At 35.9% G+C, this 25,298-nt stretch overlaps 1 protein-coding gene across 2 annotated transcripts in view; it reads left to right on the top strand.

Annotated features, from left to right (window-relative positions):
* ROCK1 (Rho associated coiled-coil containing protein kinase 1) overlaps positions 1-25,298 on the top strand; it is a 185,687-nt gene that overhangs the window by 116,527 nt on the left and 43,862 nt on the right. For both annotated transcript variants that reach the window (XM_012521871.4, XM_058277515.2), the window contains exons 14-18: positions 564-699; positions 2,193-2,284; positions 2,823-3,069; positions 16,109-16,215; positions 17,477-17,627. In XM_012521871.4, coding sequence (XP_012377325.2) covers positions 564-699; positions 2,193-2,284; positions 2,823-3,069; positions 16,109-16,215; positions 17,477-17,627 — 733 coding nt within the window. The remainder of the gene's footprint in view (positions 1-563; positions 700-2,192; positions 2,285-2,822; positions 3,070-16,108; positions 16,216-17,476; positions 17,628-25,298) is intronic.

The following is a 25,298-nucleotide window of genomic DNA, read 5'->3' as shown; positions in this document are numbered from 1 at the left end:
ATGTAACTCGAGCAGGCACTGGTTCACCGTGCAGGCACTTGGCTTGCTGTGTGGGTACTTGACTCACTACGCGGGTACTGACTCACCACGTGGGCACTGGCTTACGACATGGGCATTCAAATGGGCAGTCAGCTTGCCACATGGGCACTCATGCAGGCGCTTAGCTCACCATGCAGGTACTTGGCTCATTGATCAGTAGGTAGATACTTGGGTTGCTTCCATCCTTTGGCAATTGTGAATAATGTTGCTGTGAACATTAGTGTGCAAATTGTTTGAGCCAGTGCTTTCAATTCTTTTTGGTATATACCTATAAGTGGGATTGCTGTGTCATATGGTAATACTATATTTAATTTTCTGAGGAAGATCAAACTGTCTTCCACAGCAGCTCCACCATTTTATATTTCCCTAAGTATGAGTGTTCTTATTTACTATCTAATTTTGGGGGGAAAGTCCATCTTAAATCCTTGTCTTTTCTTTTACTCCCCCTTTAGGAGAAAGTATTCTCTCAAATAAATGAAAAGGAGTATTAATTGCAGTGTTAACTATTGTCATCATAATTTCAGGGAAATCAAAGAAGAAGTCTGGAATCTACCGTGTCTCAAATTGAGAAGGAGAAAATGTTGCTACAGCACAGAATAAATGAGTACCAAAGAAAAGCGGAACAGGAAAATGAGAAGAGGAGGAATGTAGAAAATGAAAGTAAATTGTTATTCTGTTCATAAACGATGGAATTTCAAATACTGTCCTTGATTCTTTGTCATGAGATTGTCTTAAATTCAGTACTTGTCATATATTTATGAGACCTCAATCTTAATACATCTCATCAGCTAAATATATAGAACCTAGATAAATTTATAATATATTAAAGTCAGTAGCTAGTACCGTTTCAGTAGCTAGAGTGTTGAGTCTCGGTTTTGTTGTATCTTGAAATCTTTTGGGAAGCTTTCAAGAATATTGATGCCGAAATCCCAGAGATTCTAATTTAATTGGTTTAGACATGTGACCTGGGCATCATTTTTTCAGACTTTCTAGGGTATTCTAACAAGCAGCCACATTTGAGAACCACTAAGCTAGAATTTCATGTATTTTAATGCCATTTTTAATGAGGTACTGGGGATTGAATCCAGGACCTTGTACATGGGAAGCAGGTACTCAATCACTAAGCTGCGTCTGCTCCCCTATGAAAATTGGGTTTTTTTCATTTGTTTGTTTGCTTGTTTTTTAGGAGGTACCAGGGATCGAACCTGGGACCTCATACATAGGAAGCAGGTGCTAGACTACTTGAGCTACCTCTGCTCCCTGCATTGTTACAAATACTTTAAAAATAGCTTTGTATACCTTTTTATCCAGTGATTTCCTTCTAGAAATTTATTTTATATATATACTTGTATATGTGTAAAATGATGTATATATACAAGGCTATTCATTGTAGCATTGTTTAAATGGCAAAATTGATAAACAACCAAATGTAATAAATGATATAAATTTTGGTACATCTATATGGTAGAATACTCTGCAGCTTATAATATAAAATATTTTACATACTCTTGGAAAAGAATCTCAGATATATTTTTAAGTGACAAAAACAAAGTACAGATCATTTGTGTTTAAAACAAATATATATATATGCTTAAATATATATGTGTATGTATACACACACTTGTATGTATATGAATACATATACATACACACATACATAATATGTGTTTTTTTACATTAGGATGTAGGTACATAAACTATCTTATAAGAAGCATACATAAGAAATTAGTAATAGTTCTTGCTGCAAAGGAGAGCCAGTTCAAGGAGAGCCAGTTCAGGGAGACTCAGAGGGACTGGAAGATGGATGGGAGATAGATGCATTCTGCCCTCTATACCATTTGGTGACCTTTGAATTTTGTACCATTTTTAAAATACTGAACTATTAAAAGAATTGTACTATTCAAAAATGAGTATTAAAACTAGTTCTATAACATTTTACTGATAGAGTGACCTTATTAGGAGAGTAAAGGAATGTGGAATATTGTAACAGTAGAAATGGATTTATTTTTTACTTTTTGATGAATTTTACTTCCACGATAAGGTTTGGAAGTGAACATAATGTAGTAGACTAAGAACCTATCATTTTTTAAAGAACTTATGTTTCCCTTATGAAAACTTTGTAATTTCTACATCTTTTGCTTTTTATTTTCTAGTTTCTACATTAAAGGATCAGTTGGAAGACTTAAAGAAAGTAAGTCAGAATTCACAGCTTGCTAATGAGAAGCTGGCACAATTACAAAAGCAGGTAAATTTTTAAAATGAGGATTCTTTAGTGTTTTTGTTGTTGTTGTTTTTAAGATTTATTTTTTATTTATTTCTCTCCTCCCCCCCCCAAGTTGTCTGTTCTCTGTGTCCATTCGCTTTGTGTTCTTCTGTGTCTGCTTTCATTCTTGGCAGCAGCACCAGGAACCTGTGTCTCTTTGTTGCATCATCTTGCTGCCTAAGCTCTTCGTGTGTGCAGCGCCACTCCTGGGCAGACAGCGCTTTTTTCATGCCGGGCGGCTCTCCTTGTGGGGCGCACTCCTTGCACGTGGGGCTACCCTACACGGGGGATACCCCTACATGGCATGGCACTCATTGTACGCATCAGCACTGTACATGGGCCAGCTCACCACATGGGTTAGGAGGCCCTGGGTTTGAACCCTGGACCTCCCATGTGGTGGGTGGATGCTCTATCAGTTGAGCCAAATCTGCTTCCCTCTTTAGTTTTTATTATAATTAAGTAAATAAATTTGATCGCATTTTGAGTCAAAACCTATTTTCTCACTCTCTTATCTCAATAGCTGGAAGAAGCCAACGACTTACTTAGGACAGAATCAGACACAGCTGTAAGATTAAGGAAGAGTCACACAGAGATGAGCAAGTCAGTTAATCAGCTGGAGTCTCTGAACAGAGAATTGCAGGAGAGAAATAGAATTTTAGAGAATTCCAAGTCACAAACAGACAAGGATTATTACCAACTGCAAGCTGTATTAGAAGCTGAACGAAGAGATAGAGGTCATGATTCTGAGATGATTGGAGACCTTCAAGGTAATATAATTTTGATCATATTGTTCTTGTGCAAGAAAATGATCAGAAGTGATTGGCATTCTGTCAGGATGTTTATATTTGTATTACACTGTAATTTCTTCATTCTCACTTGTATCCTTTTGTGATAGATAATGTGGATATTTTCCTACTTTACAGCCAAATTAATTGAAAATATAATATTAAAACTTGCCTAATTCATGAAAGTCTTCTCAGAGTGGGACAAATACAGTCATGGAGGCTTATCAGTATTAAATCTTGGAAATTCTTCATGCAGTGTTGGTAGAAACTCAATTGTTGAAGTAGATACTTGGGAAGGTTAGGGCTGAATATGTCAGCAGTCTTTATAAATCTATAAGGTGGAAGATTGAGTATAACTGAAACAGTGAATAAAGGAACCATTTCAAAATGGTGAGAAAATCCTATTTATTTTCAAAAGATGCCTGGCTCTTCCCACTTTGCTTCACCTATTTTTCTATCCTTTTCTATTCCTATTAACAGTAACATCCATGCTACCTATCTCCATGCTTTCATGCAGATAGGCATAGAAGCTGCCAGATCTCAGGAAAAAATGGAGGGGGAGCATTTTAACCTTAGTCACAGAATGGGAACATAGTTTGGGGTCTCATGGGACTTGATAATTAGCTATAATTACATGGAAAGAGGTTAAGGTCAAGTTCTGTGACTATGGAAACAGAAATTAGGCTTCCCCATTGGTTCTTAACTGTGTATTGTGCAATCCTATTTCTCAGGGACTGAGCTTAAAATAGACCCTAATATAACCAGTAAAGTAGCCTTGTTATATGTATTAGGAAAGTCTCATACTTGACTTCCTTAGTTTACCATTTTTTTTAAAGACTTAAAATACACAGAATCCAAGATTACTTTTCCTATGACAAGAAAAAGACCAAACAAATGATTTATCATACAGACTGTACAGAAAAATGCTACAGGGGCAGAAATAAAAATCTGAATCACAATATAGGAAAAAACACTATTAGGATCTGTAGAAAATATTTAGGAATATTGCCAATGTCATCTTGCTTTTTAAAAAATCTGTTTTGCATATAAGGAAATGACTTGGGATGTTATATGCTGCAAGAACTTTTTAAGATACCTATATATATAAGTGAAAATATATATATATTTTTTGCTGCATATATATATTCTGCTTTTTCCAATCACAGTGTAGAAAACTCAATAGCATGATTTTCCAGAGCCCTTGTCACTTAATGTATTAATGTAATCCTTAATGTAAATATTGGGTCTTTTAATGTGTTTTTTTGTTTGTTTGTTTTAAGGAGGTACAGGGGTTGAACCGAGGACCTCATGTATGGGAAGCATGTACTCAACCACTAAGCTACATCTGCTCCCCCAGGATTGGGTTTTTTTGACATTTCTTTTTTGTGGTATTTTGTACTATCTGAGCTACAGACAGCCTTTTTCAAATAAGTGCCCCCTTAATGTCATATGGCTTTGAGTCTGGGTTTAAAAGAGTCACCCTGAAGCTTTGAGGGTCCAAATACCTTCTAGTCCTCTTTAACACGTATCTTCATGACATTGTAGTGTTAAGTTGTACTCTCAGTAGGGGGTGAGGGTAGGGGTAGGAATGTAGTGATGATCAGAAGTGCCTAATATTAAAAAACAATGAGTTTTACATATGCATTCATTTTTACATCGCCCTTGAGAGGTAAATGAATGGTGCTGGTGTCCCTCTGATACAGGTGCTACTTTCCAACCTCACCTTGGACTTACTGACAGACATTTCCAATATCTCTTAGTTTAGGATACTAAACCTAAATTTATAGTCTTCTCAATATAATTTATTATTTTGATTACATTGTAATGGAAGCAAGTTAGAGTACCACGATAAGCATTTCAGTAAGTTCTACATCATTGGCTTATAGTCTTAAGGACTTTCTATAGCCCCTTATTTTCTTGCTCTTCCCACTTCTTATTTTGTTTCTGTTCAGCTAAGAAGCTCATAATTACTTCATCTCCTTTCTGTATCATTAAAAATTTTTAAGTGGAGGATTAGAATAGAAAAGGTTACCCCTATAAATCCTCCTAATTCTGTCTCTAAGACTGTGTGCATGAACTTTGAAGTACTGGCTTCAAAGGAAGGTCCACCATCCATATGTTCACCTAAATAGTGGTTTTTAACTGGAAGCTACTTTTTAGATATTGATGAAAAAATAGAAAATTCATAACATGATTTATTGTTGATTTTATCTTTTTTCAGTGCTTCCTTTAAAGTTTAATTTTGAACTTAGAAATGCAAAGCAAATCTCACATGCATTACAAAGTGCACAAAAAAAGTATGTGAGCCTCAGCATACATATAAAGGGTGCATTTTGTTGTTAAAAAACTCAAAATTTTTACAGTAATCTTTTTTGGCCCTTTGAATGTAAATTTCTTATCGTTTGGGATGCTGGGCTTCTGGCAGAGTCAAGATTGTTTTCCCCTAGTTAATCTCTAATTTAATTTACTCCATGTTTACTAATGAGCATAAGCTTCTTAGTATGTATGGGAAATGACTTCACAAATGTAATTGAATAGTAAATATTCTAAGATTTGTGGAGCACATACAATCTGTATTACATAATCTTTTCTGTTATTTTTTTACAACCCTTTAAAAATATGAAAAACAATCTAGCTTCCAGGGTGTTTCAGCCTGGATTATTTTATGATTAAGGACTCCATTTCAGAGAAAGCTACCAAAAGTTCAGGCCAAAGAGGCTTAACCAAAATGAATAAGCAAAGATCAAATTGTCATGGAGGAATGAAATTTTTAACTGAAATGGTAAGCTCTTTATCTAGTAAATTTATCTATGATTTATCAGATTAAAATGCAAAAAAAAATTTTAATTTTAAAAACAGTCCTCATTTTTTTAAACTATTATTTGGTTAGTTTCTTCTTTCTTTAACTTTTTATTTGGAAAATTTCAAGCATATACCAAAATAGAATAGTAGAGTGACCCCCTGTGTACCCATAATCCAGTTAGAATAATCTTCATCTCATTGTCAGTTTTGTTTCACTTCTCCTCCCTAATCCACTGACACTGAACTGTTTTGTAGCAAGTCTCAGATATCCCATCATTTAATTTGTAAATATTTCAGTATTTCTTAAAAGAATCTTTTTTAAAAAACCCACAATATCATTAAATACCCACAATATCACACTTGAAAAAAATTATTTAATATTGTAAAATATCTCAAATTTCTCCAATTGTCCCAGAAGGTTTTTTTTTTTAAAGATTTATTTATTTATTTATTTCTCTCCCCTTTCCCCTTCCCACCCCAGTTGTCTGTTCTCTGTGCCTATTTACTGCGTCGTCTTCTTTGTCCGCTTCTGTTGTTGTCAGCGGCACAGGAATCTGTGTTTCTTTTTGTTGCGTCATCTTGTGTCAGCTCTCCGTGTGTGTGGCACCATTCCTGGGCAGGCTGTATTTTCTTTCGCGCTAGACGGCTCTCCTTACAGGGAGCACTCCTTGTGCGTGGGACTCCCTACGCGGGGACACCCCTGCATGGCTCGGCACTCCTTGCATGCATCAGCACTGTGCGTGGGCCAGCTCCACACGGGTCAAGGAGGCCCGGGGTTTGAACCGCGGACCCCTCTTGTGGTAGACGGTCGCCCTAACCACTGGGCTAAGTCTGTCGCCAGAAGGTTTTGTTTTTTTTTTTTAAAGATTTATTTATTTATTTAATTCCCCCCCCTCCCCTGGTTGTCTGTTCTTGGTGTCTATTTGCTGCGTCTTGTTGCTTTGTCCGCTTCTGTTGCCGTCAGCGGCACGGGAAGTGTGGGCGGCGCCATTCCTTGGCAGGCTGCTCTTTCTTTTCACGCTGGGTGGCTTTCCTCACGGGCGCACTCCTTGCGCGTGGGGCTCCCCCACGCGGGGGACACCCTTGCGTGGCACGGCACTCCTTGCGCGCATCAGCACTACGCATGGCCAGCTCCACACGGGTCAAGGAGGCCTGGGGTTTGAACCGCGGACCTCCCATATGGTAGACGGACGCCCTAACCCACTGGACCAAAGTCCGTTTTCCCAGAAGGTTTTTTTAATTGCATTTGTTTTATTTGATTTAGGGCCCAGAGTCCATGCCTTGCATTTCATTAACACATCACTTAAGTTTCTTTTCATATATAGGTTCCTCCTCCCTTTTTTTTTGTTCTTGTTGTTAATTGCAGTTTGTTTTTGTTTGTGGGTGACAAAACTAGATTTTTTTGTCCTATTGAGTATCTTTCATTCTGAATTTTGCTTTTTCCATTTCTTTAATGGATCGTTTAATATGTTGCTCAGTCCCCTAGAGTATTATTATTATTCTTTTTTTTTTAAGGGGGTACCAGGGATTGAACCCAGGATCTCATTCATGGGAAGCAGGTGCTCAACCACTGAGCTACATCTGCTCCCCAGTGAGAGTTGATCTTTTTCATTTGTTTGTTTTTAGGAGGTGCCAGGGATTGAACCCAGGACCTCATACATGGGAACTAGGCACTCAACCACTTGAGCTACATCCGCTCCCCCTAGAGTACTTTAAACAGGTAGTTAGGTCTAGAGGCTTGATCCATTTCAGGTAGGATTTTTGGCAAGAATACTTCATCAGTAGCATTGTATAGGCATCTGTAGGCACATGAAATCTAGCTATCTCTTTTTGTGATATTAGCAGCCATTGATGATTATTATCTAGGTCAATTATTTAAGGATTGACAATGGTTACAGTCTTTTTTTTATCATTCCTTCACTTATTAGCTAGAATAATTCTGTAGAGAATCAACTAATTAGAGATCAACTAATTAGCTATATAAACTTCAGAGCAATGAGTCATCACCCCAGTATTCTCCAAAAGTGAACAGTAAAGTTTTTTTGTTGTATTTATGAAAGGTGAATTTTAATATATTAAATATTTGTAGCCTGTTACAGTCCTCTTATTGCTGTGCATAGGAGGCCAATGGTAATCTCTTCAAGTTTTGAGACTATCCTAGTAGGCTTAGATACCTTCCTTGCTTTTGGGTATGTATAGATTTACATGATGATTTTTCTGTCCCAGACCTAGAATCACCCATTTTTTTCAAGGACTCCTAGTTCTTTTTTGTGGCTGTAGTAGTCAGGGACCATACATAATCTGCGTCATGTGGGACTTTGCTACTGAGTTAGTAAACTTTTGTAGCACTTTTTTTTTTTAACTATTTTATTGGTACATATTAATAAAGCATACAGTTCATCCAAAGTGTACAATCATTGGTACTTGGTATAATTACATAGTTGTGCATTCATCACTTCAGTCGTTATTAGAGCATTTTCATTATTTCAGTAATATAATAACAAACAAAACCAGACAAACAAGTAAGCAAGAAAAGTCATCTCCCGATCTCTTTCTGTTTCCCCTATTGTACATAGCTGCTATTTCTGGCTATTCTTACATAGTTATTTATTTTTTTATTCAGCAGTTTTATTGAGATACATTCACAAACGATATGATCTATCCGAAGTGTGTAATCACTGGCTTTTAATATAATCACAATATGTGATCATCAATATGAATCAATATGAATCACAACATTCATCACCACAAAAATTTTTAGAACTATTTCATTACTCCAAAAAGAAAAATTCCACAGCATTTAGCATGCCTTCTCCAGCCCTCTTCTAGCACTTTAAATTGACAGAAGTAAGAAATATTTTCATTGTTGTTTTCCTTGAGAGAAAAATAAATAATTCCTATTCTTTCCTTTTTTCCACAAGTTATTAGTAATGTTTAATTTCCTGATTAATTTTACATTATTGGTGTTTTTCATTTTTGTTTTCTAATTTATTGTACTGTGATTTTTAAAAGTTACATGATTTCTACTCTTTGAATGTTTTTTTATCTCCCTGTGGTTTTGATTTGCATTTCACTAATGGCTAATTGCCTTGAACATGTTTTCATGTGCTTTTTGGCCATTTGTATATCTTCTTTTGAGAGATGTCTATTCAAGTCTTTTGCCCATTTTTAAATTGGGTTAAGTTGAAGGATTTCTTTATATAATATATTCTGGTTATTAAATCATTATTGGATATATGGTTTCCAAATACTTTCTTCCATTGTCTAGGTTGTCTTTTTACTTTTACGGTAAAATCTTTTGAGGTTCAAATATTTTTTTTTATTTTGATGAGGTCCCATTCATCTTTTTTTCTTTTATTGTTTTTACTTTGGTATAAAGTGTATGAAACTATTGCCTAACACAAAGATGCTTCACTTTGTTTTCTTCTAGAAGTTTAATGGACTTGGCTCTTATATTTAGGCCTTTGATCCTTTTTGGGTTGATCTTTATGTAGGGAGTGAGGTTTGGATCATCCTTCTTTCTTTTGCAAATGGAGATCCAGTTTTCCCAGCACCGTTTGTTGAAGAGACTCTTTTTTCCCAATTGAGTGATCTTTGCCACCTTGTCAAAATTCAGTTGGCCATAAATGTGAGGGTTGAATTCTGAGCCCCCAATTCTATTCCATTGGTCTATATGTCTGTCGTATGCCAGTGCCATGCAATTCTTATTACTGTAGCTTTGCAAAAAGATTTAAGATATGGAAGTGTGAGTCCTCCAACTTCATTCTTCTTTTTCAAGATGGCTTTGGTCATTTGGGTTCCCTTTCCCTTCCATATAAATTTAAGGATTGCCTTCTCCATTTCTGCAAAGGTGTTTGGAATTTTGATTGCATTGCATTGAATCTGTAAATTGCTTTGAGTAGGATTGACATACTAACAATATTAGTCTTCCAATCCATGAACACAGAATGTCCTTCCATTTACTTCGGGTTTTGTTTTTGTTTTTGTTTTTTTTCTTTTAGCAGTGTTTTGTAGATACCTTTGGTTAGATTTGTTCCTAGATACTTGATTCTTTTACTTGCAATTGTAAATGGAATTTTTTTCTTGGTTTCTTCTTTTGATTGTTCATTGCTTATAGAAAGAAGCACTATTGATTTTTGAGCATTGATCCTGTACCCTGCCACTTTGTTGAATTCATTTATTAGTAGTAGGTAATTCATTTATTGTGAATTTTTCAGGATTTTCTTATATAGGATCATGTCATCTGCAATGCAAATAGGGAAAGTTTTACTTCTTCCTTTCCAATTTGTATGCCTTTTATTTCTTTTTCTTCCTTAATTACTATGGCATTTAGTACATGCTCAGTGTGGTGCAACCAAATCCTCTCCCTAGTTCCAAAATATTTTCATCATCCAAAATAAAATCCAGTACCCATTAAGCAGTTAATCCCTAGCCCCCTCTCCCCTGACCCTGGGAACCATCAGTCTCCTTTCTGTCTCTACAGATTTTCTTAGTCTGGATATTTCATATAAATAGAATCATGACCTTTTTGTATTTGGTGTCTTCACGTAGTATAATGTTCTCAAGGTTCATCAACATTGTAACATAGATCCATGCTTAATTTCTTTTTATGGCTAATATTCCATTGCACATATATACCACATTTTGTTTATCCATTCATTTGTTTTTGGACATTTGTGTAGTGTTTACCTTTTGGCTTTGTGAATAATGCTATTATTTTTGTAAGGCTTTTTTTTTTTAACAAATCAGTTTTATTGATACATATTAGTAAAGCATATAATCCATTCAAAGTGTACAATCAGTGGTATTTGGCATAATCACATAATTGTGTCTTGATCACTTCAGTCATTATTAGAGCATTTTCATTATTTCAATAATAATGAACAAAAAACAGACAAAAAATTAATCTCCTCTAAATCTCTCTATGCTTCCCCTGCTATACATAACTGCTATTTCTGCCTTTTCTTGTTTATATATTTATTTTAAAGTAGTTTTATTGAGTTATATTCACATACCATACCATCTTTCCAAAGTGTATAATCAGTGGCTTTTAGTATAATCACAGTGTGGTACATCCAGCACCAAAAAAATTTTAGAACAGTTTCATTACTGCAAAAATAAATGCTGCTATTAACGTGTGCATAACATTTGAGTACCTGTTTTCGTATATTTGGAGTATATACCTAGGAGTGAAATTGCTGGGCATATGGTAATTCTATTGTTAACTAATTGAGGAGCAGCCCAATAGCTCTGCACAAGGACTGCACCATTTTACATTCCCACTAGCAATATATGAGCATTCCAGTTTCTACAGATTCTTGCCAACACTTGATATCCCTTCCCCCTCCCCTTTTTTTTTAAACTGTAGCTGTACTAGTAGGTGTGAAGTGGAATCTCATTGTGGCTTTGATTTGCATTTCCCTAATAAGTTATGATGTTCATCCCAAAATCCTCAAGGTTTTGGAATGAACAAACATAAAGGGGTTATACAACCATGGACAAAGTAAATTTCTTATTATTATAGTAACAGAAGAACATGTAACATTGATATAAAGATGGTGGTTATCAGAGGTTCTGAGGGGAGGAGGGAATAATAGGTGGAACATGGGGCATTTTTAGGGCACTGGAATTGTTCTGCATAATATACCACAATGTAAACTATAGACCTTAGTTAGTAGCAATGCTCCAATATTTATTCTTCAGTTGTAACAAGTGTACCACACTATTATAAGATGTTATTGATAGGAGAAGATGTGGGAGGGGAAAGCAGTGGGGTACATGGGAATCTCTTATACTTTTGATGTAACTTTTCTGTAATCTACAACTTCTTTAAAAATAAAGTTTATTATATAAAAAGTAATGGTGTTGAGCATCTTTTTATGTGCTTGCTGTCCATTTGTATATCTTCTTTGGAGAAATGTCTATTCAAGTCATCTGCCCATTTTAATAAATGGGTTGTTTCTTGGTGAATTCTAAGAGTTCTTTATATATTCTGAATACTAGATCCTAATCAAATAAATGATTTGCAACTATTTTCTCCTGTTGTAGAGGTTGTTTTCACTTTCTTGGTACTATCCCATTAATGCATAAAAATTTAATTTTGATGAAGTCCAATTTAGCTATTTTTTCTTTTGTTGCCTACGTTTTTGGTGTTATATCAAAGAATCTATTGCCAAATCTCCAAGGTCATGAAAATTTCTCTATGTTTTCTTTTAATGTTATAGTGTTTTAGCTCTTATTTTTAGGTCATTAGTCCATTTTGAGTTAATTTTGCATATGTTAGACATGAGTATTAAGTTCAGATTCATGGGGTCCAACTTAATCCTTTTGCATGTGGATATCCAGTTTTCCCAGCACCGTTTGTTGACGACACTATTCTTTCCCCATTGCACAGTCTTGGCACCCTTGTCAAAAATCAATTGGCCATAAAATGTATGGGTTCATTTCTGGGCTCTTAATTCTATTCCATTGGTTTGTATGCTGTCTTAATACTTGTACTACATTGTTTTGATCACAGTAGCTTTGTAGTAGGTTTTGAAATCTGGAAGGTGAGTTTTCTGACATTTTCTTTTCAATGTTGCTTTGGCTATTCATGGCCCCTTGCAATTCCTTATGAATTTGAGGATTGACTCTTCCATTTCTGCAAAACAGACTACTGGAATTTCAGTAAGGATTGTCTTGAATCTGTAGATCAGTTGGGTAGTTGGGTTTTTTTTGTTTTTTTTTTTAAGGTTTTATTTCTTTTTTTTCTTTATTTTTAAAGAAGTTTTAGATTACATAAATTTTACATCAGAAATATAGGGGATTCCCATTTACCCCTCCTCCTCCCCCTCCCCCTCTCACACTTTCCTCCATAGCAATATCTTTCATTAGTGTGGTACATTTGTTAGAATTGATGAACACCATTGAAGCATTGGTACTAGCAAAGGTCAGTAGTTTACATTATGGTTTACACTTTGCACTGCACAATTTCATACGTTTTGACAAAATGTGTAATGGTTTGTATCCGTTATTGCAATATCATGCAGAAAAATTCCGATGTCCATTTTGCCCCATGTTACGCCTATTCTTCCTTCCCTCCCCTCAGAACCTCTCGTGATCACTGTCTTTATATCAGTGTTACAAATTATTCTATTACTGGAATAATAATAAGTTGGTAGTGTTTTATAGTTTTCATTGTACAGGAATTTCATATCCTTAGTTAAATTTATTCCTAGAAATTTTGTTTTTTTAGATGCTATTGTAAATGGAGTTATTTTGTTTCCTCTTTGGATTGTTCGTTGCTTGTGTATAGAAACAATTAATTTTTGGTGTTGATATGGTATACCCTGCCACTTTTCTGTGTATTTGCATATCATCTACAAATAATAATTATACTTCTTCCTTTTCAATTTGAATGCTTTTAATTTCTTTTTCTTAATAATTGCTCTGGCTATAACTTCCAGTAGAATGTTGGATAGCAGTGGGTAAAACCAGGTATTCTTGCCTTGTTCCTGATCTTAGGGGAAAGCTTTCTGTCTTTTACCATTGAGTATGATATTAGCAGTGGGCTTTTCATAAATGCCCTGCTTTGTATGTTTTTAATATAATGGTGTTTGGTATATAAAGATTTATGACTTCTGTATCTTCTTGGTAGATTAGAATTTGTATTATTTTACATTATATTTAATGTATCTGATTTTGAGGTATTTTTCTTAATTTGCATTTTCCTCTTAAACTTTGCCCATTCATTTATTTTTAATTTTTATATATTTTTGCTAGACCTCAAATTATTCATTCTGAGAACTTTCCTCTTTTATTTCGGGATTTTAACATATTTAGGTATTTGAAAATTAGATTTTTTTTTCTTTGAAATTTAGCACTTATACAAATATTGAAATAAAAAAATGTACACCTGGGAGAATTTTCACAACATGAACACACCCATGTAGCAAAAATCTAGATCATGAAATTGAACATTATTAGCAATCCAGAAGTATCCCTGTGCTTCCTCTCATTCATTAACCTGTCTCTTTCCAAGTACTCATTGTTTTGACTGATAACACCATAAAACAGGTTTGCTTGTTTTTGAGCTTTTTGCAAATGGAATCATGCAGTGAATAGTACTTTGTGTCTGTCTTATTTCACTTAACATTATGTTTGTGAGTTTCATCCATGTTGTTTTATATGCCAGTAGTTTGTTCTTTCATCTTACTGTCTAGTATTCCATTATATGACCATTACAATTTATTTTCCAGTACTTCTATAGTGAATATATATTTTGGTTATTTCCAATTTGGGTCTATTATAAATTATAGTGATATGAACTTCCTTATACAGAGTTTTTGGTAATCATACATATGCTTCCTAGTGGGTATTCACCTACAAGTGGCAGGGTCATAGATTCTAGGTATATTATTGGGTAGTCTGCCTTTTTTCCTGATTGGTTCTTTATACTAATCTGAAATATAAGACCTTTTTAAAAATATCTCTATTAAAATTGTCTTCTTGAACTTTGTGGCTTGCTTTTTTACTCTTTAATGGTATCTTTTAAAAAGTGTAATTTCTTTTTTTTTTTTTTTTTTTTAATTTTAATGTAGCCCAGTTAACTTTTCTTTTGCAGTTAGTGCTTTGTTTAGTGTGGATTGTTGAGGATTTATTTGATTAGATCATAAAGATATTATACCTTGTTTTTTTTTCTAGAAACTTTAGTGTTTGATTCACTTAGGTTATGATACCTGATATTTTGATTCCTTTCCTTCTACTATATATATTTTCCACTATATTTTCATATCTTTTGTATTTGAAGCTTCTTTGTTTTCGTGTATTGCCCAGACAAGTTGTAGTTTCTTCCTAGCATGCTTTTTAAGATAGAATAAATGAAGAAAGTAAAGCGTTCCTAACTTAACATGTTGTTCATAGGACTATTAGGAATATGTAATGGATCCAATATATGTATCTTTATTGCCTTATCTTCTTAGGAATTGGTTTATAATAACCTTCTTCTAGATTAAAATTTCAGAGTTTAATCTGAATTTACTGTCTTTCTGCAGGTTTTTAAAAAAATCTATTATGTATTATAAATACTGTAAGAAACATTTTTAATGTAGCACTTTAAAACATTTAAACATCTTACAACTTTTGGCTTATCTCTCTCCATATAAATACATACACACACTCGGTATTTATGTTAAACAATTGAAAGAAACTGTCTGATATGGCATAACACATTCTCCTACATGAACATAATATCATTATCACATGTATGTATATATAGATAAAATTACTATTTCATTGCTCTGTGGATTCTAGACCTCGTATAGTAGACAAGCACTATCAGGTGCCAAAGGTTTAATATTCATTTGTTCATTAAATAACTACTTCAGAAACATTAAAATATGGGGGGGGGGGGGGGACTTGGAGGGGTCATTGAAACTTGGGCAAGTACAGTAAGTTAAACTGTACTTTGTGTCGTACAAATTTTTTCCTGGTCCTTCAGGGTGGTCTATCCATTTGCTTGTCAAATTCAAATCCATTTTGCATCATAAAATATGAAAATAGATTCTTACTTTAGAACTAGACAGTATAATTATATTCATTTAAGTTAGAGTCTATCTGTGTTAAATGTGTTCATTAAATGCTTATGCCTTAAGATCCTATGACTCAAAAAAAGAAAAAATTCTCTGACCTAAGTAGCTAAAATATGTCTTAATGAGGAGATAGTTGCTAAATATTTGAGTTGCTATTATTGCATGGCATGAGTTTCAAGTTGGTTAAAACTAAGCTTTGTTAGAGTACTCAAATTCCTTAAAACTTAGTTTTCCATAAAAACTTAGTTTGACTCCATTTAAGTTTATGAATAATTTTATTTGGCACTTTGCTGAGTGTCTGGCACACACAAGACACTTAATAAATACTTTTCTTAATTAACCAAAACGGCCTTGACCCTAAATATGGTAGAAAAGAGCCATCTGTAAGGACTCAGGCCTGAATTCTAGCCCAAGGCCAGGCTCAGTCTCCTTGACCATTTGTAAAATAGGGAATCTTGACTGGATGATCTCTAATTAGCATTAACAATTTTATTACTGTATATTGTGTTTATTTTGTATATCACCAAGAAAACATATAATAAATTCTGATCAGGAAATTTAGTGCAATTATTTTTTTAAAACCTAATGGTCACATTGAACAAAAAGTCTTTCAATTAATATATGACTTTAACTTTTTTCTCGCTTGATAGCTCGAATTACGTCTTTACAAGAGGAGGTGAAGCATCTCAAACATAATCTTGAAAAAGTAGAAGAAGAAAGAAAAGAGGCTCAAGACATGCTTAATCATTCAGAAAAGGTAAATATTTTAACATGTACCGATTAAGGAGGTAGTAGCTACTAGTTGTCAAGAACTTTAAGTTGGTTTTATAAAATAACATTCATTCCTAATATACGTATTTACATTTCTAAAAGTATTTATGTTTGATTGATTGACTGGTGTGTGTGGGTGTATATGTGTCTTATTTCAAGTCTTGTTTGTTTATTTGTTTTGATTCTTGAAAGTATGAGATATTTGATGTCAGTTGATCATCAGTAAGTTGCTTTGGTTTGGAAAAAACTTCTCATACAGTATTCTTTTTCCCATTTCCTTTGTATATGTTTAAGATGAAGAAGCTGAACTTTAGCCTTATAAAGAAGGAGAACAAAGAATCAGTACCATGTTATGTTTGTTTCATTGTGTTCCATTGATAAGACTTAGCAAGATAGACAAAGGCATATAGTGATTGGTCTTTGCGTTTAGGATTTCCTTAACTGTAAAAAATCTCATTGGTTATTCTCTGTTCCCTGCCTTGCTAAGAAAAAGACTAAATAGAAAAATATGCAGGTCTAGCTTTATTGCTTCATTGCTTCCCTGACATGTTGGAGGTTCAGTAGAACCTTAGGTAAATTACCAGAAAAGCCACCACTTAGCTTGTCATTTGGACATGTTTTGTGACAATCAGAATAGTTTTTGATGGCTGAGTTTGGTATAAAAGTGGAGATAGGATAAAAGAAAGAGTAGACAAACCCTAACTGAAATGGAATTCATTTTGCCTTGTTCTCTCTTCCCACCTCAGTATTTGGTGACTTGCCATGGGGTGCTTCTTGTTCTTTTGTCAAAGGAAGGTAAATGTAAGCATAGACAGAAATATAGATAGAGCTAATTTATGTTTTTTAAGTGATATCAAATAACAAAAGCCCAAAGTATTGCCCTATTCATTTCTGTTCCTAGTGGGGAACCTTCCTGAGCACAATCACCACCCCAACTTACACAGCCATCAACCATGGTTAATGACTCAAATGGTAATGGTAGGAGGGTAAAGAAAAGGTTGTAATTTGCTTTTAATTATATGTGTTTATTCTGCTTTTAAAAGTAAGACGTTATGATTAAGGCAAAATCTACAGGAAAGTATGACAAGTACAAAATCATATCCTGAATAAAAACATTTAAGTGTAGTATCACATTTAAGACCAGTGTAATTCAGGTCATATATTGTCTCTTCTGAGCTATTAAAAAATGTAAAATTTAATATTGTGCCTTTTGTACTGTAGTACATGCTCTCATTTCCACTTTACAGGAAAAGAATAATTTGGAGATAGATTTAAATTACAAGCTTAAATCATTACAACAACGATTAGAACAAGAGGTAAATGAACATAAAATAACCAAAGCCCATTTAACTGATAAACATCAATCTATTGAAGAAGCAAAGTCTGTTGCAATGTGTGGTAAGTGGCAGTTTTAATATTTTCTACATGATTAATCTTAAATAATGCCTACAAATTTTCTGTCAAACTTCACTTTATAGTAATATAATGCTTAGAAATGATAAATTATAATATAGGAAAAGGATAGTCTACTTTTTTAATTTTTTTAAATATTTATTTACATATTTATTTCTCTCCCCTTCCCCCCTCCCACCCCCCGCCCCAGTTGTCTGTTCTCTGTGTCCATTTGCTGCGTGTTCTTCTTTTTGTCTGCTTCTGTTGTCAGCAGCACGGGAATCCATGTTTCTTTTTGTTGCGTCATCATGCTGCATCAGCTCTCCGTGTGTGCTGCGCCATTCTTGGGCAGGCTGCGCTTTCTTTAGCGCTGGGCGGCTCTTCTTATGGGGCGCACTCCTTGCACGTGGGGCTCCCCTGCACAGGGACACCCCTGTGTGGCATGGCACTCCCTGTGCGCATCAACACTGCTCATGGGCCAACTCCACACGGGTCAAGGACCTCCCATGTGGTAGACAGACGCCCTATCCACTGGGCCAAGTCTGCTTCCCTCTACTTTTTTTTTTTAATCACAATTTCACATTCTAGTTCCCTCACTCCTTTACCTCTCTATCAAAGTCAATGTGACCTCTTCTTTTCTTCCAGTTTCCAGCCCTTTTGTTTTCTAACTCATCTGTTCTGGACTTAATTGTCTGTTAATTCATCTGCTTTTTGTTTTATACCCTCATTTATCTCATTACTTGTATTTCTACTGTATTATGACTCCAAATACAACCCTAGATCAACGTAACCAGCTGTTTTCTTCACTTCGAATAGTATTTGAGTACTCCAATAAATTGAGCTAATTTCTTATCACTCCACTTTTAGGTGAACTTTCCTATTTCACAAAGAAGAAAATCATGAAAGCAGAGGCATTATCTTCTCAAAATCTAGCTTTCCTACTTATGAATCTATCCTACTTCTTTTCCCATCTTGTGTTCCTGTCACTTTAGAAAAGGGTGATCTTCCTGTTCTAGCTAATATGTTCCAGCTGTATTCTAGATACAGTCTCCCCTTATCTCATCCTGACTAGTTATCTCTTTTTCTCTTCTTCATCCTCAATCTTTCCTCCTCTACTGGTCCTTTCCTTGTTTAAACATGCACATATCTTTCCCATCTTAAAAACAGATAAACATTTGCCTGTGATCCTCACTAATTACCACTGCTCGATTCCATCCCTTTATAGCCAAACTTCTAAAAAGAAGAGTCTTTTTTTCACCTTCTATTCACTTCTAACCTACTGTTACCTGACACCTTAAGTTAGGTTTGTTCAAAAGGAAATTATTATTATCCATCAAATCTATCCTCGCTAATGGCCATGTAGCTTTGTGAGCCCAGTCTTTGGAACCAGAGAGTTCTATTTTGCCTCTTAATCTCTCATAAAAAATTAAGTAAATAAATAAATGAGAACATATTGGTAAGGTGCCCATAGAGAGATCTTTCAATAAATGGTAAATATTATTAGGCATATGATGGTGGTATTATTCAGTACCCAGGAGCCCAAGTTAGAAATTTGGGAATCATATCGGTGCTCTTAATTATGTTCACAATATTGTGCTACCATCGCCGCCATCTATAACCAAAACATTCCTATCATTACTTTGCTTAGAGCTGTTCTATTCATCAATCTATCCTTCCAACTTAGGTCAGAATGACCTTTTTAGATTTGAATCTAATAGTGCGAGTTCTTAAAATCCTTTAGGGGCTTTTTATTGTTTACAAAGTACATTTGAAACTCTTTATGATGTACAGATTCTTTGAGTTGTCATTTAGATATCTTTCCAGTCATACTGCTCTGCACTTTCTTATGTGTACCCTGTACTTCAGCTATATTGAACTACCTTTACTGCTTCCATGTATGTTTATTATTGACTGTCTACTACAGCTCAGGCACAACTGAGAATATAATAGAGAATAAGACTAAGAAGCACGTTTCCTCTTAGAGATTACATTTTAGTGGTAGAGATAGACAAAAACAAATACAGGGAAGTGGATGTTGCTCAAGCAGTTGGGTGTCCACTTGCCTACCACATGGGAGCTTCCAGGTTCGGTTCCTGGTGCCTCCTAAGGAAAATGAGCTAAGGCAACAGGCTGGCTGGCAAGCTGAAGTAATGAATTGACACAAGAAAACACAACAAGAGACTCAGCAAAGAGGGAGCGGATGTGACTCAAGCTATTGGGCACCTCCCACCCACCTGGGAGGTCCCAGTGCCTCCTCGAAAAGAGGACAAGCAGACATAGAGAGCACACAACAAACAGTAATAGAGAGCAGACAGTGAACACAAACAACCAGGGAAAGGGGGATAAATAAATAAAATAAATCTTAAAAAAAAAACAAAAACAGATACATAAAGAAAATAGTTACAGCTTGTAATCATTAATGTGAAGGAAAGATACACCAGTGTGATAGAGTCTGGTGGTAGTACCTTGGATAGATTTCTGAGGGAAGTCCTCTCTGAGCTAGTAATATTTGCAGTAAGAACTGAAAGTCAAGATGAAACAGCCATTTAAAAAGCTGGAGGAAGAAGTACATTCCAGATAGAAGAGATGGGCAGTTCAACACCCTTATTCTAAGAATAGTTGGAAGCAATTGGACCATTCTAACTGAGCTGGGCTGTATAAGTTATGTTTTTAAAAGACAAGACTAGTTTGGCTGCTGGGTGAAGAATGCTTTGGAGAGATAACAGTGAAAATAGGGCATTCATTTTAAAAGCTATGTAAGCATCTAGGCAAGAGATGAGTGATGGTAGGGGAGCTAGGAAGAAGTAGCAATATAGATGATTTGAGTTAATAATGAATTGGAAAGATGACAAAGAAGGAATCAAATATTTAGGGGATTTGAATCTCTGGACTGACAATGTGATAGCCAGATCCTGAGCCTCAACAGACTCCAGCACCTACAATCTGATTTATTGGACTTACCACACTCAGCTAAGATGGAGTTGAAGAAGGACAACCACCACACCATGGAGCCTAGAGTGATTACAACTGAAAATGGGAGGATTGCATCCAGCATCCAGGTGGAATCTGACCCTCCTCTTGACATAGAGGTGCAATGGACACAACCAATCCAATGTCCACATAGAAGAGGTGGCATTGGAATGGGAAAAGTGGACATAGTGGACGAAGGGTATGGGGAAAGGCAGGAAGAGATGAGAGGTGGAGGCGTCTTTGGGACATGGAGCTGCCCTGGATGGTACTTCAGAGGGAATCACCGGACATTGTAAATCCTCACAGGGCCCACTGGATGGAATGGAGGAGAGTATGGGCTATGATGTGAACCAATGTATATGAGGTGCAGAGGTGCCCAAAGATGTACTTACCAAATCCAATGGATGTGTCATGATGATGGGAACGAGTGTTGTTGGGGGGGGGGGGAGAGGGGGGGTGGGGGGATGGGGTTGAATGGGACCTCACATATATATTTTTAATGTAATATTAGTACAAAGTCAATAAAAAATAAAAAAATTAAAAAAAAAAAAAAGAAGGAATCAAGAACTATTCGAGCTTTTTGTTTGAACAGCTAGATAGATAGTGATGACTGAGTTAGGAGTGGTTTTGGGGTGAGAATGTAGTAAAGGCTTCTATTTTAGATATGTTAATCTTGAGAAGCTTATTTTATATCCAGGTGGAGATGTCAGCTGGTCAGCTGGTACATAAGTCTGGACCTCAGAGGAGAGATAACAATTTAGAATCAAACACCAAGCAAGATGCAGAACCTGATGAGGTTAGCTAAAGGAAGGATAAAGGCGGAAGAGAAGGAGACTGAGAACAGAGCCCTGGGCAGTTTAACATTCAGAGGTCAAGTAGAAAAGGAGAAGCCAACAAAGGAAACCAAGAGAGAGCAATCACAAAGATAGGAGAAAAACAAAAGAATGTTGGTATTAGAAACTTCTGGAGTAAGATATTGAAAAAACAGGTATCTTCTGCTTAGGTCAAGGAAGATGAGAGGACGTGGAAGTGTGTCTCCAATTTTGCTGTATTGGTTGTCATATAAAGACTGGTTTCAGTGGAGTAAGAGAAACAGAAGCCAGATTAGAAAGAGATAAAGAATGTAGAATAGGTAAGATACTGGAAACAGTAATATAGACAATTCTTTCAGAAGTTTGTGTGTGAGCAGAGATTGGTTGGTAGCTGAAAAGGGATGTGAGATTAACGGAGGGTATTTTAAGAGGAGAGATAATAGATTAGATTATTATATTGATTGGAAATGATTCAGTAGGAGGGAAAATGGTTGAGGCAGAACATGAATAGAGGAATTTGTGTTTGAGAAGAGAAAAGGGAACTAGGAAGTGACAATTAAATTACTGCAGCTAAGTTTATAGGTTTAGGGGAAAGATGAGGAGGTTCCATTCTAGTGGCTTCTATCTTGTCACCTAGAGTGCAGTCTCTGAGAGTGGGAAAACAAACTTGTTTTAAAGAAATAGGGTAGGATAGACTAGCACTAGACTTGTAATATGCATTACAAGTTTATATTAGTGGAATCAGTTCAGCAGGGTTTAGCAGCTTGCATTCAGTTAAATGGATTTAACCAGAGTTGAGGTTTTTACCTTGCAGGTTCAGTAGAAGAAGAACAGGGCAAGGAAGTTTGGTTTTTAAAAACAAATGGTTAATAGTGGCATTTATAATCAAAGCTGGGGGGGTGATTGACAGTGGAAAAATGATGAGACATGGATTAGAGGTTTTGAGGTCAAAGAATTGCTGCAATGAGAGTTCTTAAGTGACTTGGCTGTAAAGATAAAGGTGATAGTTTGTGAGTCAGAGACTTAAAAGCATATTTGTTTGATGAGTAAATTCATGGAGTTAACTATAGAGCATAGATTACTAGGAGATTGTGTGTTGAGAAGGGGGAACTGATGTTGAATGTATGTAAAATGATTAATAAGGGGGATTGTAAATGTAGGGAAATGGATAGAGGTGATGACAACACATTATAGTAAGTATAACTAACACTGCCAATTTATAAATGTGAATATGGCTGAAAGGTATAGTCTAAGGAGGTTAATGTCAATTGAAAGAAAGCAAGAGGATAATCTAAGGACTCTATGACATAGTGATTTCGGTTGTAGATGATGAATGTGGTTAATAATACAAACACAAGAATGTTCCTCTATTACAAAGTGTTAAGAATACGGAGAGGGGACTGGATGTAGCTCAAGCAATTGAGCACCCACCTCCCACATGGTAGGTCCTGGGTTCTGTTCCAGTGCCTCCTGACAAAACAAAAAACATATGCTAAACAAACTATCAAAAACCAACTCAGAGAAGTCAGTGTGGCTCAGTGGTTGAGTGCCAATTTCCCTCATAGGAGGTCTGGGGTTCAATTCCTGGCCCTGGTACCTCAAAGAAAGAAAGAAAAAAAGAAAATGGGGATATATGAGAAAAGAAAACTAATGTAACATATAGACTATAGTTAACTGTAATATGTTAATAGTTTCACAGCAATGGAGAAGTGTCAATAATGGGAGGGTATAAGGGGTTACGGGATTTTTCCTTTGGGAGTAATGAAAACATTCTGAAATGGATTGAGGTGATGACAGCACAACTATGTGATGAAACTGAGAGCCAGTGAGTGTACACTTTAGATGGATTGTGCAAAGCAGGGAACCATATAACATAGTGAAACCCCATGGAAGTGATGAACTGTGGCTAACAGTACAAATATGAGAACATTCTCTCATGAACTATAATATACACAATACTAATACGTGGTATTTTTTTTTAAAGCAAATTTTATCATAACTGTATTTTGAGATTATATCATACATAGATGTAATATGTAAGACAAAATTTTAAAATATGGCAGAAGAAAATCAAACTATATTGTTACAATCTTCCCATATATTTTTTTAAAGATGTATTTTATTTATCCTCCCCCCAGTGCCTGTGCTCACTGTCTGCTCTCTGTGTCCATTCGCTGTGTGTTCTTCTGTGTCTGCTGCCTGTCTTCTCTTCTCGTCTTCTTTAGGAGACACAGGGAACCAATCCTAGGACTTCTGAGGTGGGAGAGAGGAACTCAATTGCTTGAGCCACCTCAGCTCCCTGGTTTGTTGTGTGTCTCATTATCTTTCCTCTGTGTCTCTTTTTTGTTGTGTCATCTTGTTGTATCAGCTCTCCATGGCGTGGGCCAGCTTTCCGTGGCTCAGGCCAGCTCTCTGAGGTGCAGACCAACTCACCTTCACCAGGAGGTCATGGGAACCGAACCTGGGACTTCCCATATGGTAGACAGGAGCCCAACCACTTGAGCCACATCTGCTTCCCCCTTCCTTTCAAAATGTTGTTTCATTTGCTTACACGCATAGTAGTTTCCATCTTTCAGGTTCTGCATCTTCATCACTTCAGAAAACGTCCCCTCTCCTATTTTGCCAATGGCTTTATAGTCTCTCTTACAAATACAGCAGAGGAAGGGCAGAAGCTGTACCAAGCATCTGCTTTGGGGATCTGCAGGCCAGGGGAGTGCATGGGCATCGTCCAGAAGGTAATGGGTCAGAGAGACAAAGAGGTCTTCATCCTGGCTGCCCTGGCCAACAATGGAAGGAAGGAGCAGAGAGCGTGGCCTCCTGCCTTCTACTCGCTAGAGGCGGGGTCCCCCACTAGGACCTCTGCGGTGGTGGCCAGACCGAGAGCATTAGACTCTGGCCGCCATGTTGTGTTACTGTCACCCTAGCAACCCAATACATGGTATTAATAAAAGGAAAGTTTGTGGCGAAAATACGCCAAATATAAGCTATGGACTATAGTTAGCAATAATATTGTGACAATGTTCTTTCATCATTTGTAACAAATGTAAGGTGGTGGTGGTGGGGTGATGTGTGGAAATCCTGTATGGTATGTGTGATTGTGCTTTAAAACTTGGAAAAATTTTTTTAAAAGTGTGTTTGTTCCTTCCTGCAGTTTGCCATGCTCTGTCACTTTCCTTTATGTTATTTCCTGCGCCCAGGATATCTTTTTTCCACGTGTCCATGACCTCAGCTTAAGCATTCGCTTCCTCCATAAATCATTCCACTAGATATTCCAAGGAGAAAATCATTTGTACTCCCAATTGCACCTTGTATCATATACATCTGATATTATATTTATCATATTGTGTCTTTAACACAACTTCTTGCGCTCAGAGGTTGTGCCTAGCTTCTTTGCATTCCCAGGAATTGGTACAGACCCTGATATATAATAGGTGCTCCTCCTGAACAATTATGTATTATAAACTAATTACTTAGGTATGTTAGCCATCATGCCAAGAACATGAGCTCTTCTAAGTCTTTTTCAGTCTTTTAGATCTGACTTGGAATCTCAGCTCTATCACTTACTAGTTATGTGGCCTAAGGCAATCGTTTAACCTTTCTGAGCCTCAGATTCTTCATCTATAAAATAGGGACTGAAGATAACATAAAATAATTTGTTTATCGTAATGTGTAATGTATGTCCCTATGATTCCTTGTCCTGAGAACAGTACATGGCACATAATAAGCACTCAGTATATATATCATTAAATGGGTAATTTTTACCATAATGGGTGAAAATAATGAGCATCAAGTAAATAATAATTATTCTGCTTTTGTTCCGTGGACGACAGGGCATGCATTTCTATTCTTTTATCCTTGTCCTTGTTGTTTCCTCTATCTCATTTTTTTTTAATTT

The sequence above is a fragment of the Dasypus novemcinctus genome, chromosome 16 (genome assembly GCF_030445035.2).
Source record: "Dasypus novemcinctus isolate mDasNov1 chromosome 16, mDasNov1.1.hap2, whole genome shotgun sequence".
In the NCBI taxonomy this organism is placed as follows: domain Eukaryota; kingdom Metazoa; phylum Chordata; class Mammalia; order Cingulata; family Dasypodidae; genus Dasypus; species Dasypus novemcinctus.
The sequence above is the reverse complement of the archived record's forward strand: the minus strand, read 5'-3'. Positions and strand labels throughout refer to the sequence as shown.